This window comes from Sinohyriopsis cumingii, chromosome 17 (genome assembly GCF_028554795.1).
Source record: "Sinohyriopsis cumingii isolate HCF-2022 chromosome 17, ASM2855479v2, whole genome shotgun sequence".
NCBI classification, from domain to species: domain Eukaryota; kingdom Metazoa; phylum Mollusca; class Bivalvia; order Unionida; family Unionidae; genus Sinohyriopsis; species Sinohyriopsis cumingii.
Window position 1 is genome coordinate 111779576 of NC_142977.1, and position 21516 is coordinate 111801091.

At 35.2% G+C, this 21516-nt stretch overlaps 1 protein-coding gene across 8 annotated transcripts in view; it reads right to left on the minus strand.

Moving 5' to 3' along the window:
- Positions 1 to 21516, minus strand: part of LOC149779677 (rho GTPase-activating protein 23-like) — a 199693-nt gene that overhangs the window by 84058 nt on the left and 94119 nt on the right. Inside the window, exon 1 of one of the 8 annotated variants that reach the window (XM_089940510.1) lies at positions 17944 to 18163. The exons of the other annotated variants lie outside the window; for them this stretch is intronic. Within the exon in view, the coding sequence (XP_089796636.1) occupies positions 17944 to 17946 (3 nt within the window). The 5' untranslated portion in view covers positions 17947 to 18163. Of the gene's footprint in view, positions 1 to 17943; positions 18164 to 21516 lie in introns of those variants that run through there. 8 annotated transcript variants of the gene reach the window in all.

Consider the following 21516-nt stretch of genomic DNA (forward strand, 5'->3'; position numbering starts at 1 on the left):
TATAAATATGTTACCTGTTAGGAGTGATCCAAGATCTTGTGTATTCAAATAAATATGTTATCCATTAGGAGTGACCCAAGGTCTTGTGTATTCAAATAAATGTCACCGATTAGTAGTGATCTAAGATCTTGTGTATTCAAATAAATATGTAACGCACTAGGATTGATCCAATGTCTTGTGTATTCATATAAATATGTTATGTGTTAGGAGTGATCCAAGATCTTGAGTATTCAAATAAATTTGTTATCCATTAGGAGTGATCCAAGGTCTTGTGTATTCAAATAAATGTTACCCATTAGTAGTTATCCAAGATCTTGTGTATTCAAATAAATATGTTATCCATTAGGAGTAATCCAAGGTCTTGTGTATTCAAATAAATATATTACCCATTAGGAGTGATCCAAGTTCTTGTGTAATGAACTTAATGTTACCCATTCAGAGTGATCCAACACTTGTGTGAGTCATTGTTTTTACTGCAGTTACATATATGAGGAATAGTCTCATTATCATCCAATTAACTGTGTGAAGATATTGCAACATGAATCACAGTGTTTAATCCAGCTCAAGTGTCATCTAATTAGATTAATTAGAAATTTGCAGCACAACAGCTCCACCCTTCTAGGGATTTTTCAAACAAACTTGGGAAATGAAGGATGGATTTTAAAAAGGACAAACTCGAACAATGTTTCAGGAGCAAGTAAAACTGGAAAATTAAGCATGATTTTGCAAGATTTGTAATTGCAAATGGGGTTTATTATCCAAAAAGGTCCTCAAAAAGAATTTGTTTCTTAACTAATATTTCTTGTTCATATCAACCCCATCCAGCTAATATCCCAAATGTGTATGTATATATGTATGTATGTATGTAATGTATGTAATGTATGTATGTATGTACATGTATGTATGTACATGTATGTATGTATGTATGTATGTATGTATGTATATATGTATGCATGTATGTATGTATGAATGTAATGTATGTATGTGTATATACTGCCCTGTCAGAATCTCCGAGATTAATATGTACATGTATAACATGAAACTGGGGCAGGACTAAATAGTTCCCATTTATGTTTTGATTGTTCACTAAAATGTAACAGCAAACTATATAAATATTTTCCCTATTTAAAACTAGAAAGCATCTGCTGCGTGTTGAAGACAATATGGTATCCATAACCAGTCTACCTAATTCAAGATGGCAGGAACTCTGATACAAGGCATTATACTGGGACATACATACAAGATACATGCAGTATGTTAGCCAGGTTTGACAAAAAGGGGCCAAATGGTACCCATCATTTGATAAAGTGGGCCAATGGTGTGAGCATTATTAAGCCCAACCCGATAATAAAATAAGATATCATTTACAGAGTTAACTTTATATGTTATTTGCATCAAATACTAAATAAATAACCATTTTTATTGTGGGATTCCCCTTTTGATGCCTCTGACCAATATTTATACAATGCGGGAGAAGCGGTGAAGCCGAAGTCAACAATTTCATGACCCTTCCACATTACAAGTCACTAGTCTTCATGAAAATTTGTTTTTTTAAGAATTTTCTTGTGGTTGTGATCATGTTTTCCCTTTTTTCCCCTCCATTGTGGAATCCAAATCTTTGTCAGAAGTTTCACTTGTGTTTGATTTTCATCTTGGTTTTTCATGTGAAGTAACTGTTACAGCTTTCATGATCTGAGACTGATAATGGGGTAAAGAAATCGGTTATCTGTCATTCCATATCTACCACTGAGCAAAACTTCACATTTACAAATGACACTACATTTTATATGACTGCAATTATGTCCTTAAAGGAATCACCAAAAACAAACTTTGTTTTTATTAAAAAATACTGATAAACAAAAGCTGAAGTCATCTGAGTATGTTAAATGAATTTGTTTTATATTTTAATCATCACAACAATTACAACAATTACAATTCAGTCACATGCCAATCTTATTCTCAACTTCTCAACCAAGAAATATTAATGAGAGTGTACAACTATTTTTGGACAATCTCACACTTTGCCATGCATGGGATTAGGAGAATAGGGGAAACCCACACTTTGCCTTGCATGGGATTAGGAGAATAAGGGAAACCCACACTTTGCCATGCATGGGATTAGGAGAATAGGGGAAACCCACACTTTGCCTTGCATGGGATTAGGAGAATAAGGGAAACCCACACTTTGCCATGCATGGGATTAGGAGAATAGGGGAAACCCACACTTTGCCTTGCATGGGATTAGGCATAGATGATAAAAACATTTTTTTCTTTTGTTATTTTACCTCGAAAAACGCATTTTTTACGATTTTTATTTTTTTGCATTTTTTTATATGACTTCATTCACACGAAAAAGCAAAACTGTATGCAGTGCAAGAGCATGCGAGATGTAGTGTTTGTGCATGCTAATCTTCGCCTAAAGGAAAAGCTGGACAATATAAATTATATGGAGGAAACCATAGAGTGGTCAGATCAGTCAGATGGTGATAACAACATTGAGTGAAAAAATTTCAATGTTAGCTGGACTACGGTTTAAAACTTTTGACATTTTTTCATATTTGTATCACTGAAACTTTAAAACTGGTATGTAGCATGTAAATAAGCAAAATATTGATTTTGTGTTGCCTAAAAACTACTGGAACATTTTTTTTTTATTTATTGAGAAAAAAATGTGTTTTTTTACGTTTTTTATTTTAATTTTAACGTTTTTAACATCTAAGGGATTAGGATAATAAGGGAAACCCACACTTTGCCATGCATGGGATTAGGAGAATAAGGGAAACCCACACTTTGCCATGCATGGGATTAGGAGAATAGGGGAAACCCACACTTTGCCTTGCATGGGATTAAAAGAATGAGAATGAGAATCCCATCCTTTACCCAATATGGATTAGGAAAATGGGAGAATCCCATCCTTTGACCAATATGGATTAAGAAAATGGGGGAATCCCATCCTTTGCCCAATACGGATTAGGAAAATGGGGGAATCCCATCCTTTACCCAATAGGGATTAGGAAAATGGGGGAATCCCATCCTTTACACAATATGGATTAGGAAAATGGGAGCATCTCATCCTTTACCCAATATGGATTAGGAAAATGGAGGAATCCCATCCTTTACCCAATATGGATTAGAAAAATGGGGGGAATCCCATCCTTTACCCAATATGGATTAGGAAAATGGGGGAATCCCATCCTTTACCCAATACAGATTAGGAAAATGGGGGAATCTCATCCTTTACCCAATATGGATTAGGAAAATGGGGGAATCCCATCCTTTACCCAATATGGATTAGAAAAATGGGGGGAATATATATATATATATAAGATCAAATAATAATGTCATTTTTTTTATATACCAATCAATTATCAGATAAATTAATGAAATCTGCAAAACTTAACTGACCCCAACAAATGAAATTGCTTAGTTTTTTTACCTTCTGATGAGAACTTCAGCTGAAGTCATTACCCAAATTTCATTTTTTGTCGGAGAAGAAGATGAACTGTGCATAATACAACTTTTATGAATGAAGCACGTGTAAGGACAGTTAACCAGGGGCCCCAAGTGTCCAAGTGGTCTAAAGCGTTCACCATTCCAGATTACTGTCATCTGACCTCTGTCTGCGCGCGTTCAAGTCTTCGGCTCAGCTAACATGGGTACGTGAGAAAGCTTGCCAGTAGCTTCTTGTATGTCAGTGGTTCTTCCCGGGTACTTCCTTCACCAGTTATTCTGGCCACTATGTGTAGCCTATTTTGTGCTGAAAAATTGCGTTAAACCCTACAACAACAACAATAAAAACAGTTACCCAGTTTCAGTACTATCATTGTCAATAACATTATTTCTATGATGCATGGAGGCAGCAGACCCATTTATGTGATTTACAATTGTGAAGTTGTCAGATTTTGTATAACGAAGATACCATCAGCTGAATAAGTAAGAAAATTTCAATCAGCAGCCTGGCTGATAGTGTCTGATCTGTTTCTGCTGGGACATTGCAAGAGGTTTAAATAGGGAGTTGGCATGGGAATGACTATTATTTTGACAGATATATACATCAGGATTCGATAAATTGCTTGAGCTTGATAGAGACTTATTAAGGAGAATACTGTTTATTTCCATTTGTATGTCAGGTCAGACATGGCATAGTTGTTCACAAGGTACTTCCAGCCTTGTTTCAGAGTATGGAAAAATGGCGTCAGAAAACAACAGTATTACATTACAACTTCCATGATTTGAGTGCAATATTCTGGCTCATTCATGTTTAGAAAATGTATAGTTATATAATAAAAAGTGGATCCAAAACAAGTATCAATTTATTAGCTCAGTTCTATCAATAAAATATCCATTTTTAATAGTTTTTTCCAAGCAAGTGTTATGAAGAGTTTTGAATCAAGTTGTTCAGAGGATCTAATGGAGTGGATCTGAGCATTTAATGGAGTGGATGTGAGTATTTATTGGAGTGGATTGAATGATATAAATTATACTGGTGCACCTATGTGCACGAATCCTAAGTTGCACACCACAGTCCCTGCCAAGTACACCCAAGAAACCCAACTTCATAATCTTAAATTTATTTGTCACTGTTTTATTTTATTTTGATCTCACATTATCAAATACTATAGGATTATCAGTCATTATCATTTTTTCTCTATAGCTGAATCACACAAAACAAGAGGATCAAGTGGGTCTGAGATTGCTTACCTGACTGATGTCTGCCTAATGACCAGTTCAGTGTGGGTCAGTAAGATGCCTTTTGTATACATTTCTGCCAGTGCTGTTAATATTGCATATGATACTGATGGTGGATACAAACTTTATAGCCCTGTATTTCTGAATGCCTTCTGTCAAATTTGGTCAAATTCTGCGGAGCAGTTTTTGAAAAGCCATTTCAATGTTTTTCTGATTTTTGTAATAGTGGCCATATTTGGTGGCAGATAGGCATCATTGATGTCTCTTTAAGCATGGATGTTTCTTTTATCAAATCTAATAAAATTTTGTTCAGCAGTGGTTTATAAATCTTGTAAAGGTTTTTCTAATGGTAGTAAGGCAGTCATATTGGTGGCAGATCAGCCTCATTTTCATCTGCATAGACTTCAAATGCCTTTAAGCCAGGATGCTTTCCAACAAATTTGGTTAAATTCTATCGAGCAGTTTCAGAAACATTGTCTTATGGTGGGTGGTTATATTTGCAGGCTGATGGCATAATTTAAATAAATATGACATATATTTAAGCCAGGATGTTCTCTGCCAAGTTTGATTGAAACTGGTTGAGCAATTTTGAGACATTTAAGTAACTTTTGATGGATGATGGATGGATGACAAACAGTGCATGATGGACATAGGTCACACCACAATCACACTTTACCTGATGGGTGGTCTGAAGTGTGCTAAAAATATCAACTATATTGTTCTGAGATGTTCTCACTAGTGCACTTCATCTTCATAATTGATTGTGTATTAAAGTCTATCTGAAGTTCTTCTGAAGTCTATTTGAACTCCAAATAGTCTATCTGAAGTTCTTTTGTGAGATGCCATTGTGACTATCACATGTCTTCTATATAAAGCAACAATGGAAATTCAGTTTACAGCAGTTAAAATGACATTTTCTAATATTTTGTAAGCAAACTTTATAAATGCAGCAAGCAAGAAGATGCAGCTTAAAAAATACAGATTATGAATGATGACCGTGGGGCAGTGTCTTTATTGACTGGGGTTACAATTTTATGATGACCACAGGGCAGTGTCTTAATTGACCATGGGGCAGTGTCTTTATTGACTGGGCTTACAGTTGTTCTGTCTCACTTATATACATCTGGTCAGCTGAAAAAGCAACTATTAATTCATACTAAGCTGGAATCAAAACTGAATTGATGGGCAGGTCTTTTCATGAATAAAGCTGAGCAAAGCATCTCTTTAGTTACAACTCATTGGATCTAAAGCCACTAATGTGTACTGGGACAACCTTTGGCATTTACTTGGAAAATTTTGAATTGTAGCCAGTTACTAGTACAGTAGATTGCAACTCAATCCATCAGTGTATTACTGAAGTGTGGTTTGTGCAATAGATTCCTTCAGTTGCTCCTAAATTCCTGGACTGAATCTAAATGCTAACCTTATTACTGAGAAACTGCTCTGTATTCAAATTAAGCACATGCCAATCAGGGTCTAGTCAGTTCATATTGGATTTTAATCAGGCACATGCCAGTCAGGGTCTAGTCAGTTAATTTCATATTGGATTCTAGTTATGCACATGCCAATCAGGGTCTAGTCAGTTCATTTCATACTGGATTTTAGTCAGGCACATGCAAATCAGTGTCTAGTCAGTTCATTTCATATTGGGTTTTAGTCAGGCTGATGCCAATCATGGTCTAGTCAGTTCATTTCATATTGGATTTTAGTCAGGCACATGCCAAACATGGTCTAGTCAGTTCATTTCATACTGGATTCAAGACAGGCACATGCCAATCAGGGTCTAGTCAGTTCATTTCATATTGGATTTTAGTCAGGCGCATGCCAATCATGGTCTAGTCAGTTCATTTCATATTGGATTTTAGTCAGGCACATGCCAATCATGGTCTAGTCAGTTCATTTCATATTGGATTTTAGTCAGGCACATGCCAATCATGGTCTAGTCAGTTCATTTCATATCGGATTTTAGTCAGGCACATGCCAATCATGGTCTAGTCAGTTCATTTCATATTGGATTTTAGTCAGGCACATGCCAATCATGGTCTAGTCAGTTCATTTCATATTGGATTTTAGTCAGGCGCATGCCAATCATGGTCTAGTCAGTTCATTTCATATTGGATTTTAGTCAGGCGCATGCCAATCATGGTCTAGTCAGTTCATTTCATATTGGATTTTAGTCAGGTACATGCCAATCAGGGTCTAGTCAGTTCATTTCATATTGGATTTTAGTCAGGTACATGCTAATCAGGGTCTAGTCAACTCATACTAGTTTTTAATCAAACAGATGCCAATCATTGTCTAGTAAGTTAATACTGGATTTTAGTCGGGCACATGTCAAACAGGGCCTAGTCAGCTCATACCGGCACATGCCAATCATGGTCTAGTCAACTCATATTGGATTTTAATCAGGCAGATGCCAATCATTGTCTAGTAAGTTCATACTGAATTTTAGCCCGGCACATGTCAATCAGGGTCTAGTCAGTTAGGTATTACATGCAACAAATTTTAATTTTGAAGTCTGTCACACTCAAAACTTGGACCTGTTAAAAGTTTGAAAGAACACTACACTAAATGTTAACTCTTTTCAGGAATAAAAAACAAGTTCACAGAATACAAATAGTAAAAACATGTTGACAGAATACAAGTAATAAGCTCAAGTTCACAGAGTACAAATAGTAACAACAAAACAATAAACTGCTTTGAAAGATTTGTCACATTAGAGGATGCCAAAGGATCTCTTTAATGTATTAGAGGTTTGGGGGGAATCCTGGTGCTTTTGGACTGTTTATATTCTTTAGGAGGAAGAGTACTTCCTTTGTCGGACTGTCTTTCTCATAAACAACAAGTTATAATGCAATAACTGAATACTGTATCCATCACATATTCTATAAACTGAATAGTGTATCAGACAGAATCAGACTAGATCATCTCACTGGGAGTGAAACAACCAGATTACCTTCAGCTTTCTTTGCTGAGTACTATCTACAATGCATGCACATTTGTCTGCATCTGGTGAACAGAAGTGTTGCATTCCTGTTATCGTAGAACTATACCCACCAATGCAAGTGGTGTAGGTAAATACAAGTTCTTCTTTATTGGTAAACAATTACAAAGAAACTGAGTTTATTTTACTAATTAAATAAAATAAATTCAAACTTTTCAATGGCAGTATTCAAAGAGGTGAATCCATACTTACGTTCCATTTCAGAATTATTACTGAATTATGCCATTTGTACAAATACATGTATTGTATCAATTCTGTATTCTTGTACAACTTTATAATATCACATTTTAAACTTGGGATTAACATTTTTTGAAGAAAAAAAAACATTTGATAAATGAATAGTTTAAAAGAAACACTACAATACTGGTACATTTTTAATTTGCACAATACTTTTGTATTGATATTTTCACGAGTTTTCTTCAAATATTAAAAGAATAATGATTAAATTTCAGTTCCATCACTATCAGTAGGGCAATTTTTGGGAAAAGGAAAGGAATAGGCTTTGGTATGAATAAAGAAAGTTCCCACTGAAAAACAAAATGATTAAAAACCTTTTAGGCATTATAAAGCACTTCAAAGCAGGCCAAGCCCAACACCAGTTTTTGAGCATGCATTTCTGAAATACCAAAAAAGCAGTGTTTTATTTTTCATGTACATGTTGCTAATCATAAAGTTTTTGTATATTTTATCATATATGAATGACAATAAAATTTAATGAAAAAACAAACAAACAATAACAAAAAAGCCAAGCAAACAATCACCCCCCCCCCCAGCTACACTATAAAGGTTACCATTTATAAGTAGTAATACCCCCCTAAACACTGTAGGCAAATTTCTTTAAAGTGGATTCAGCCAAACCAAATCAGCTATTGAGAATGTGTTTCTGACCAAAACCAATAAAAACAAGTGACCAAAAACAAAAAATTTATCAATCATTCCTACTGAATAGATAGCATTCAGTCGATGAAGCCAATGTATTTCTTTTAACAGATGTTCCATTTCCAAAATTAACAATTTATCAATAACAGTAAATGAAAAATGTTCTAAGAAAAACGTCATTAAATTGTGTAAAGACACAAGATTAAAAAGGTGGATTGATAAAACTAAGTTTGTCCATGCATTTCGATACTTGCTGATGCATTTGTTCAACATGTTTTTATTAAAAAAAAAAAACACATTAGATGTTGCACCATTATTTTCAAAATGCATTATAAATATTTCTTGTATATTACTGCTAATGAATTAACTATTTTGATTAATGAAAAGCCAGTGCAAACATCAGGGTCTATTTAGCATATGAACCTTGACCTTTACACATTGTAACTACCTTAACTCAATTAGTATTGAAATATGCTAAAATTGTGAAATGTGCCTTACTTTTGATCCAGTTATTATATATTTCATACTCAATAGATATATGTATATTTCATATTCACCACCTATGATAATTCATATTTGTGTACATATGTAACATTCTTCCATTCAGCTTTATTTCATCAAGTTACACGTTTCTTATGGAATATGTATTTTAATCACCGTGTTTATTACAGAATATGTATATATACTTCCAGGCAACTTATGTGATAGTCACCTATCCCTTCTGTAATTGCATTTTTCATTTTATGTCTGCTTCTATCATTCTTCTTGCCACTTATTTCCATCTACTTTAAGTGATGATACTTTTTTTGGTATGTGCTACCAGATATAAGATTTTTCTATCCAACAGCACTATCACTTCATGTACAAAATAATGTTTAAAAACTACTTCAAAACAAACCATTCAACAAAACATTCTATGCAACAAACAAAATTTCCTTCTTTTCACACATTTCATGCCTATCAACTCAAGTTACATTGTTGTTAGGTAATCTTATGTTGGTACTTTTATGAGGTACCAATCCTATCCCTGTTTATAAGTGTTTCTGAAGGCACTTTTATTGTAGCTCTTTGCTCTTTTTCTTGCATAACTGGTACATGCACCAAAGCAATAATGAGAAACAACAGCAAACAGGAGAAAAAACAAATAATTTGTATGATACAGTCATACACTTCTTTGAGTAATCAACTACGACTAATTATCAAGAGGAAATATGTGGAAAATCGAACTAAAGAAATCTGGGCAGGGTGCATCATTTAAGCAAGTCTTACCATCTTTTGAACTTTTAACCTTTCTCAAGGTGACTGTCAGAAATTTTAAAGAAAATGAGACCATGGAATGCTAAGAAAAAACCTGAGCCAAAGGTTGATGTTCATGATTGTAAATAAAACAATGTTGAGGATTCATGATTGTTAATAAAACAATGTGAGGTTCATGATTGTAAATAAAACAATGTTGAGGTTCATGACTGTAAATAAAACAATGTTGAGGTTCATGATTGTAAATAAAACAATGTTGAGGTTCATGATTATAAATAAAACTGCTGAGGTTCATGATTGTAAATAATACAATGTTGAGGTTCATGATTGTAAATAAAACAATGTTGAGGTTTATGATTATAAATAAAACAATGTTGAGGTTCATGATTATAAATAAAACAATGTTGAGGTTCATGATTATAAATAAAACAATGTTGAAAACTTTTTGAGTCAAATGTGAGGATTCTTGATCATAATTAAAACAAGGTAGAAACAAATGACACCAATGAAATAAAACATTTGATGTCACTGTCACCACCATCTAAAACGGGTTGGCAACCTTTTTTACATAGTGTGCCACTTTTTGTCTGGATTAATTACAAAATGAATGAGAGCGTGCCACCAGTAAAAGAGTAACACTGTTAAAATTGAGATTTTTGGCTGCCCTTTGCGTGCCACAAAAAACCTCTTGATGTGCCACCTATGGCACACATGCCTTAGGTTGCCGACCCCTGATGTAAAATGTCACAGGAAAATGGCATATTAATGACCTAATTCCTTGGTCATTCTAATGCTTCCTCCCCTCCCACAATGATATGGGCAGGATGTGAACATGCAAATTTTATGTTGCAAGTTTATCAAACTAACCATTGGTCAACCATACTTCCATCTAAAACAGAATGCGACTCATTTTAACATTGTTCTGTTGTAAATTATGACACAGTATATTACCTTGATAATTTTGGGACAGGAAACATGTTATTATTCATCAAAAAATGTACCTGAAATCTCTCTGTATAAATAACATAATGCATCTTTGTATTCTCATTGGATCTAATGTAACAGACCTATAAGTGGCGACTCGGAATATACAACTCATTGATAGTACAAACTTGCGGGGAAAGAATTAAATGCTACACAGAAACTGTAGGCATTTCTTGAAGCTGACCTCAGGTGGAAATACAGTCTATGTTAAGTGCGGTGTGGTTGCAGGCAATGTCAAATATACCTGTCAGCACATGCCCCCTCACCTGCTTGAGAAAAATGCATTCAACTGTCAGGAATAAACATTACCTAAGAAGGCGATACTTTCACTTTTTACACTCTCATACAACTGTTCATTGTGATCCCAATGACTTGCCATGATACGATCACATTTGGAGGAATGTATGTGTACAACTTTCTGTGCTCTCAAATGACTGTTCACTGTTGTACCTGAGGCCTTTCAATATGTGATCCTGTTTGTATGAATGAGCATCTGTCCCCATGCTTTTCAGTGACGTGATCCTGTATGTGCATGACTTTTTGTGCTTTCAAAAGATTGTTCACTGTTGTTCCCATGCCTTCTAATAATATATGATCATGTTTGTCTGTATGTTTGTCTGTCTGTCTGTGCATTTTGTCCCATTCCTTTTTAATGATATGTGATATTGTTTGTCTGTTTGTCATCCTGTTTGTCCATATGTATGTGCATGTTATCCCCTATAGCAATATTGAATAATTGAACTGTAGATGCAAGATTTTGAAAAACAAAATGAACAACTTTGAATATTCACAACAAGAAACCCCCTTTTTGTGAATCCATCTTTTATTTGAATTTAAAACCTCTGACATTAAGCTTGAGCTAAAATACTGACCTTAATATTTTGGCTGTTTGGATAAAGGTACATACTGACCTTAATATTTAGGCTGTCTGGATAAAGGTACAAACTGACCTTAATATTTAGGCTGTTTGGATAAAGGTACATACTGACCTTAATATTTAGGCTGTCTGGATAAAGGTACAAACTGACTTTAATATTTAGGCTGTTTGGATAAAGGTACAAACTGACCTTAATATTTAGGCTGTTTGGATAAAGGTACAAACTGACCTTAATATTTAGGCTGTTTGGATAAAGGTACATACTGACCTTAACATTTAGGCTGTTTGGATAAAGGTACAAACTGAACAGAAAAGACACAACAAAAGATGATTCTTGTTTTATCAAAACACAGAAGGTTACATCCTGTTTGTTTTAATCACACTTTTAACACATTGATGGATGACAAATCATGCTGAGGAAATAAGAAGTTAAGTGCCTTTCCCAAGGGGACACATAATCAGGCAAATGCCCATCATTGGCCTAGGGTGGGCATAAAAAAAACACAACAACAAACTGTATCAAATGATTAAAGGCACCTATTTCCAAGAAGAAGAAAAAAGGAGGGAAAAGTTGAAAAAATATGGGTGCTGGAAAGACTGCAGTCCTCAACCATTAGGTTGAACGGGGATTTCCTATCACTTCTGATGTGGAACCTGGAGCACTTGGAACAGGGCAAATATACATATAATAGACCTGGAGTCCTTAGAATTGAGAAAACATAAACACAATAGACCTGGAACCCTTGGAATAGTACAAATATACACATAATAAATCTGGAACCCTTGGAATAGGGCAAATATACACATAATAGACTTGGTGCCCTTGGAATAGGGCAAATATAGACTTGAAGCGCTTGGAATAGGGCAAACATACACATAACAGACTCGGAGCCATTGGGATATGGCAAATATACACATAATAAACCTGGAACCCTTGGAATAGGGCAAATATACACAAAATAAACAAGCTAAGGGGGAAATTGTCTGAATAAAAGAGAAACAAGACTGTATATCACGGTCAGAATGTAATCATGCAGTCTGTAAGTAGTGTTGTAAAGTGTACTGATTTCTCTCAAGGCAGTTATTGAGCAATGTTATCCAATTCTGTACAACAGAACTGTTGTACTTTCCTAGAAAATAACTGATGAATATCCATTTATTTATATTAGTTGTATCTCATTTTCACTTAGCAATGAAAGAAAGAAAGAAAGATCTGTCATTTTAGTTGTTATCTGGATCTTCAAACCAGTTCTTCTCAACTGATAATATTAGGTTCAAACTTGGGAAACAAACAAATCTGTTGGATGGGTGGAACTGGACCACAAAAGGCCTAAAAAAAATAAAAAAATAACCCCTCATGAATATGAATGAAGGTCATTAACTGCACATATCTCTTCACTTCCCAAGCTTGTTAAGTTTGCTTCTAAGTTATATGTGAAACCATGTTTACCAAACAGAATTCTGACTCATCACTTTTATATCAGCCAAGAAGCAAATAAAATATATGTATTCCTCCAAGTCTAATTCAATATTATCTCAACCCTCAACACCAGGCATGGGCACTTCCTCAATGTGGGATGCATTATGCCAAAAACTAACCCTGATGAAATTACTATAATTTAAAGAAGAAGAAAAAAAACCTTCTAATCTATATTCACAAAACAATATGTTGGGGGGGGGGGACAGGGATACATAAACATAAACCATAACCTTTAGAAAATGAAAAACAGGGTGACACCTCCAACTCTTTACCAGCATGTGCTGGGACTGAGACATGGGGTGCCAACATAAGGGGATGTTTTTGCCGGACCATACTCTACATTCATGCAAGTAGACAGACTGAGTTTCTGAAAAATCTTTTAATTCAGGAAACAATATTATATCAAGAAGACCAAGTGAGCCTGGTATCACTCGCTGGCTGACATCTGCCTACTAGACAAAAGCCAAAGAGTTGGCAAAAAATCTGAGTTAATAGGATGCTTTTTGCTGAAATTTCTTCCAATGCTATTGACTGCATATGGCAGAAAAAAAGATGTTTCAATATTTCTCTTGTCTTTGTATCCCCATCTATATTTGATGGCACATTGGATTTGTTCAATACTGAAAGATATTAATGTTAAGATGCTTTCTGTGTCTTGGTCAATTTCTGTTTAGTGGGTGTTTCTTAATGTAAATTTGTGCTTAAAATTTTAGTGTGTGTGATTTAGATTTTTAACATAGCTTTAACACTTTTTCAGTCATACTGCTATGATGTCTGCAGTGTGACAGTTTATAGTGATGTCTAGCACTCGGGCATCATGCTGCAGACATGTAGCATGATGTCCCACGCAGTCACAGTATCCTGATACCAGGCCAACCAGTCCTACCACTAACCTCTTAATGCTGAGTGCCAAGTGAGGCAGCTGTTAGTACCATTTCTGTAAGTCTTTGGTATGACTCGGCCAGGGTTCGAACCTGCAACCTTCCACATCCGAGGCAGATGTTATAACCATTAGGCCACCAAAGCGGTACTAAAATTTTAGTGTGTGTGTGTGTGTGTGATTAGGATTTTTAACGTAGCTTTAACAATTTTTCAGTCATATTGCTATAACTATGTAGTGTTTCAGTTTATAGTCATGTCTAGCACTGTGGCATCATGCCGCAGACACGTAGCATGATGTCCCACCCAGTCACATTATCCTGACACCAGGCCAACCAGTCCTAACACTAACATCTTAATGCTAAGCGCCAAACGAGGTAGCTGTTAGTACCATTTTTGTAAGTCTTTAGTATGACTCAGCTGGGGATTGAACCCATGGCTTCACGCTTCCAAGGCTGACACTCTACCAAAAGGCCCCCAAAGCGGTGCTAAAATTTTAGTAGCGGTGTTGACAAATATTTTGTTTACAATAACTGAACACAAGTTGATGTTACTGGTATAAAGTTAAAGATCTTCATAACAGTAATTGCTTTCCAGTTGACCTCTGTTCAAGTCAATTCTGAGTTGTAGTTTAAAGATTTTAAAATCAGCATTGGTAGCAGATTTACATTGATGTACAAACTTGAAAGCTCTTAATTCTAGCATGATTTCTGTCAAACTTGATCAAATTCATCTATGCAGTTTTTGAGAAGTCATTTAAAAGTTTTTAAGTTTAGTAATAGCAACATGTTAGATGGTTAGTTGACATAATTTGTATTAGATCACAAGTCCTCTACATCAAAGTGCTTTGCGTCAAAATTTGTTTAAAAGTTTTGCTTTAAAAAAATGTGGATCAAAGGTTGCATTAACGTCATTTGTACAGTTTGAAAGTTGGAAGCTCTCTAAGCCTGGATGCTGTCAAATTTGCTCCAATTCAGCTGGGTGGTTTTGGAGACAAAGTTCTTGAAAGGTTTTCTTTTCAATGATTTGTTGCCATATTTCTAAAACTTGAAAGGTTTTGGGCCAGATTGCTTTCAATCAAGTGTGATTAAACTTCCATGGTTTAGGAGAAGTATTCATTTACAAGAATTTAAAAAAAAAAAATAATGGTTACCATATTTGGTACATGATCAGCACAATCTGTAAAGACTTGAAAGGCCTTTATGCCTGTGTGCTCTGTGCCTAGTATGATACTTGTATAGTGGGTTTTGCAAAAAAAAAGTTGAAAATAGCAACTGTTGGATGAGGACAGGTTTTATCATCTTCTGTAACAATAGCAAACCTGCATAGTTTGTACAAATTGTAAAGGTCTTCATACCAAGTTACTATCAGCCAAATTTGATTAAATTCCATGGAGTTGATTTAGCAAAGTCATTTAAATATTTTTCTATTTTTTGTACAAGTGGTCATGTTTGATGGTGCATCAGAATAATTTACATCAATCTGAATCCCATGATGCTCTCTGTAAAATTTGGGTTTTGAAAAATTTAAAATAGCCTTACTGCCTGGTGAGCTAAATAAAACTTTGTAGGAAGATAAATCCTTCAATATAGACATAATAATAAAGTACTAAAAGATAAAAGTTAAAAGGTCAAATTAAATTAAAATAAAAATAAATAAAATTTTGCCAATGGTATATACAATAAAAATCACAGTAAATTTATCAAATCCTTAAAGTATGGAGTCTGGATTTGTTCTATGTGGTGGATGCCAATCTCTAATGACGGGCATAATGTCCTAAAGCATGCTTTCATTCCACATATTTTATGATGTTTATCGAGCTTGCTGATTTACACAGTATTTTGAAGTCATTAAATGGAATCCTTCCATCAGAAATCAGCAACTGCAGTGTAGCTTTGGCTGCTTTATCTGCGCTTTAAACATCCACTGTACCAATGTTACAAGACAACCAACAAGACAATATCTGTTCGACATTGTAAGAGTAAATCAAGTTACTGCAAGGACTGTGATATTAATGGGTCCTCAGATTTAAGGTTTTTGCAAGATTTTCAGTGTAGAAAGGGAACTTGAAATGATGATTAAATTTTGTCTTTGAGAGGTTTAAATGTACAAAAGATCTGAGTATTGATGTAATTTCTACAGTAAAAATGATGCCTTATGCAATAATCAGCCTGAGATGGTGATGCTGGGTTTGCAGACTACCTAGTCTTTGAAACCATCTGTATAGAGGGACATAAGGAGACAATTAGAGGCTCAGATTCTTTTTTCAGATTTGTTCAGAAAAATGTGGATTAACTGAAGACTTTTTTTAACTGTCCAAATCAAATAATATTTTGGGGGACTTTGATGACCATGGTAGTGATTTGTGAAGTATTAGTAGGTGAAAAATTTCATATCATAACAAAGTGGAATAAATTTTGGTTTCTGAGTGTATATTTTAAGGTTTGGGACTTGGGACTTAGGAGATGACATCATATGCAGGATCTGATGGAATTGAAGAAAGTCTGGAAGTGTAGCTCAGAGTCAATTTCACCTGTCCAAGATAATGTCAGGGTTCATTTAACTCAGTATAGAGGCTTTCTGAAAGGGAAGCACTAAATACTCCCAGGGGCCCTGAGTGGCCGAGTGGTCTAAAGCGCTCTCCGTTATGGATCACAGCCATCTCACCTCTGTCTGCGTGGGTTCGAGTCTCAGATTCGGCCAATGTGTGTATGTGAGAAAGCCTGCCAGTAGCTTCTTGTGAATCGGTGGTTCTTTCCAGGGGTTTTCCCGGGTTCTTCATCCACCATTAATACTGGTCACCATGTATATATCGTGTGCTGAAAAATGGCATTAAACCCTACAACAACAATAACTAAATGCTCCCAAAATATTTAGTCCTTGATTGTGTATAAAATCAAGCATGTACAGGTAAGATTTGCAAGCTGACTGTACAGATCAGGTAAACTTTAGATCTTCTGGAAGATTGACATATACACATAACAAAATTAAGACTTTCTGGTCTGCTCCCCATGCAACACTTGCCACAACTGTTAAATCCTGGACTGTAAAAAAAAAATATTTAGTTGCTGTTGCTTGTTGATGTTGTTTTGGGGTTTAACACCATTTTTCAGCACATGACAGGCTATACATGGTGGCCAGTATAAATGGTGGAAGAAGAACCTCAGCAAGCCCAGGTAAGAACCACCGACCCACGGGAAGCTACTGGCAAGCTTTCTTACATACCCACATTAACCAAGCCCAAGACTCAAACCAACGGGGAGGTGAGATTGCAGAGATTGGAAATGGCAAGCACTTTAGACCACTCAGACCCCCTCCCCCTCCGGACCCCTGAAGATTTTTGTCCCTGAGCTATCCTAAATATGTGGAATGAATGTTTAAAGTTTACAGTCAAAATGTAAGTCCCCAAAATCTAGTCTCCTCTACAACTGGAATGTAAGTAACATCAAGACTGAGATTTGGGTCATTTAATTTACTGGCAGAGTACATATAATGAATGCAGGGCCATAATTATCCTAAAAGTACATACAATGAATGCAGGACCATAATTACCCTAAAAGTACATACAATGAATGCAGGGCCATAATTACCCTAAAAGTACATACAATGAATGCAGGGCCATAATTACCCTAAAAGTACATACAAATGAATGCAGGGCCATAATTACCCTAAAAGTACATACAATAAATGCAGGGCCATAATTACCCTAAAAGTACATACAAATGAATGCAGGGCCATAATTACCCTAATTGCCCTAAGTCCATTCAGGCTTATGACCAGGTCAGTTAACAGTACCAGTCACTGAGGCTGATATTATGTTTACAATAACCATTTGAAGGTAATAAATGAGAAATCCAATAACATCATATGAGAAATATTAACTAGTTTACTCACCATTCTCACTGCCAAAGCCTATCTCCTTTCCCACCAAAATCTCCCTTACCATGTGATTTCTTATCATTATCTAGATCCATTACATATCCCTAGCCACAGAATCATGGTTTTCTGAAATCAGCAGCTGCCAGGATTTTGAGAGTAAATGTCACTGACTGAGCCTGACCTGGTGTGCTACCAACCAATCCAGCCATGCTTCTGTAATGCTGTAGATTTACTGTATCAGCCCCACCCACACACAAACCATATACAGGCAGCCATTATTTATATTTAGCTCTGACTGGGAAGATGCAGACCTAGATGGGCAGGTCCAAACATACACATAATTTTTGGTTGTTGTTTTCTCACACCAACAAATAAACAAAAGTCCAATGAGCTAACATCAATTTGTTGACATATGTACCATAATGTTCTCTGGTGCACAAAAAAAACCAAATGGTATGTATAAGCTATGCGAAAATATGTAATTTCTAACAAAAACTGTTTTGCACCAACAGTAACAAAGACAGAAGAGTAACTGATGCACCGCTGTCAAAGATGAAAGGAAAAAAACCTGCTGGATTACCTGAACATATACCTTAAGATATCTGGAATGTGAATTCCAGGTGGATGCAGAAACATCATTATTTTCTAAATATTTGTTATTACCATAGGCACAGACACTGACAATGATAACAACAATAACTTTCATTGCCCTTCCCACTACACTGAGTAACCTTTATCCTTAGTGTCATACACATATAATAACAATTCTGAGATACATAACTCGTAGCTTTGTTAGCTGGCATAACTCTTTTTCTTATGCATGCAAGCACCAAAGCTATTATTATACGCAGGTAAAATCTAAATGCAACACATTAATTAGGTTTTTTTGTTTTTGCAAGGTAAAATCTAAATGCAACACATTAATTAGTAGGGTTTTTTTTTTTGTTTTTGCAAGGTTACACAGACCTATCAATCCACTCCATTTCTATAATTTTGTGAGTAAAAGTACATAATATACAAGCCATGCTCCCCCATCCCCATCTTCAATATAGACCCTAAATTGTTTAAAATAAAATAATCTTGTCTGAGATGGTATTCATAAAAACCCTGCAAAGTTCTATACAATTCAGTCAGTCATTAGACCCCCAGTCTCTAATCCAGCTGGTTCTGCCCAGTCCAGCCCAAGATGTCTGCCTTGGTGTCTTTTGGGAAAGGCCCTAAACCTCAATTTCCTGTGTTATGATATAGTCAATTTTATGCTGAAAGTGTGGTAAATAAAACAATAACAAACCATCAATTCAGACAAGTGCAATTTGTTTGAGACAAATAGATGTATTTGATGCCAGATAGGTATGTAGCAAGATGTACAGCCTAATGACCAGCTGATAGTTTACATTAGCACTTCAAAAGGCCAGACACTTGCCACAAGTTTATCAGTGGTACAAAGTGATGAGCAGATGGGATTGGGGCTGGAATGGGGGGGGGGGGGGGCCATAAAAACTAAGTAAGATGGGATTGGGGCTGGAATGGGGGCCATAAAAACTAAGTAAGTTGGGATTGGGGCTGGAATGGGGGCCATAAAAACTAAGTAAGATGGGATTGGGGCTGGAATGGGGGCCATAAAAACTAAGTAAGATGGGATTGGGGCTGGAATGGGGGCCATAAAAACTAAGTAAGATGGGATTGGGGCTGGAATGGGAGCCATAAAAACTAAGAAAGAAAAACTACAATAATAAGACTATTGAGAACATAAATAAATAATATTGGTAAATTTTGTTTTGTTTCAAACGTGTCTATTTCAATCACTCAAAATAAAAACTACTTAGAGGGTAGATGAAGAAAACAAAGTAACTAAATTTAATTTTTTACCAGCTAAGCAGTATCAGGTTTTGGGATACGGAATTTTTTGTTACCAAATTTTCTGCATGTCTTCAGATAGTTTAGCAGACCCTGAAATCTTTCTGCCAAAATAATTTTTTGGGCCATGTAAAATTTAGACATCGTTTTAAAATAAATTCATTTATGCATTTAAGTTTTGGCATGCAATTGAAGTTTTACAATGATAACACAAGACAGACCGATTAATATCACATTTGGAAAGTCTGAGATTGCCTCAGTATCAGAAATGAAAGCTAAATGTACAATTAAAATTGTTGGAAAACCTCAATAAGCTATTTATTGATATAACATTTGTGAAAAACTACTATTCACCTGCAGAGAAAAGAGATCTGAATCATACAAACATCAGAAGTACATGTCACTCTTTATTAAAACGTAAAAACAGTTTAAGTCACTGTCTTCATCTAAAAATAGGATCACTTCCACTTTGGATAATGTTAAAACCTGCACCTAGTCACATACTGGTGACACACAACAGGAATTAATTTCTGTAATAATAATAGTAATAATAGTAGCCTTATTTAAAAAGGGTAACACTGAACAACCAATCTACCCTGTGACTCTCATACAAAAGAACATTTATATATAAATATACAAACAGACACAAAAACATATCCAAACACATATACATATCCACACACACACACACACATATATATATATATATATATATATATATATATATATATATATATATATATATATATATCAATCAACATGAATATGCAACAATATATTCCCTTTCTTTCCTTTTTCTCTCCCACATGGCCACATAAGCAATACACATGCAATAAGCAATTAGTGTCAAATTTAGAGATGAATAAATAGCATGATATAGAAAAAGGCCCAGAGTGATTCATGAATACAAATACACTTGTTTTCATTCTAGATGAAATGAACATGCATCATGAATCATCATTACCTGTATAAATATATACCCACATTCATATTCTCTCTGACACAAACACACACACTCTTTATATTTATTTTCACTGCACCTCTGATACCACAGCATATATCGATTTTGGATTTACAATTCTAATATCTACTGGAATACTATTCCAGATTAACGTTTTAGTCTCAGTAATCCAAAATTCTTTTGAACAATTCCTTATTTGGTTTGGGAATTTTATACTGTTTTAGTAGACATTGATCTCACATGGGCTCGTATCATTTCTTACAATTGACCTGTCATACATGTACTATATAATAACTACAAGGGAGGACACTTGTCTCCTTGCTCGCATTACCTATTTAAGAATAAACACTGATATTTCAAGCTATGCTTTGCGTAGCTTAATGTATTTGTTACCAATATTTAGCTAAGGTATTCGCCCATGTATCCCTATCAAAAGTTTGACTTAATATCATACCTTTAAGGAATGCCAAATCATCTTCCCATGCTACTGCTCAATATGGCCCTGATCGTGACCACTTAATATGCAAGTGAGATCCCGCTGAATGGAATACTGTCCTCTCAGTGGTTAAAAGCAAATGACGTCCTGTATTTATTTATAACTTATTTTCAGTTGGCCAATGAGAAGGTAGTATTCGATTCAGCGCGTTGTTCTTGCATATTAAGCAGGAGTGTTTATTCTTAAATAGGTAATGCGAGCAAGGAGACAAGTGTCCTCCCTTGTAGTTATTATATTATACATGTATGACAGGTCAGTTGTAAGCAACGATAAG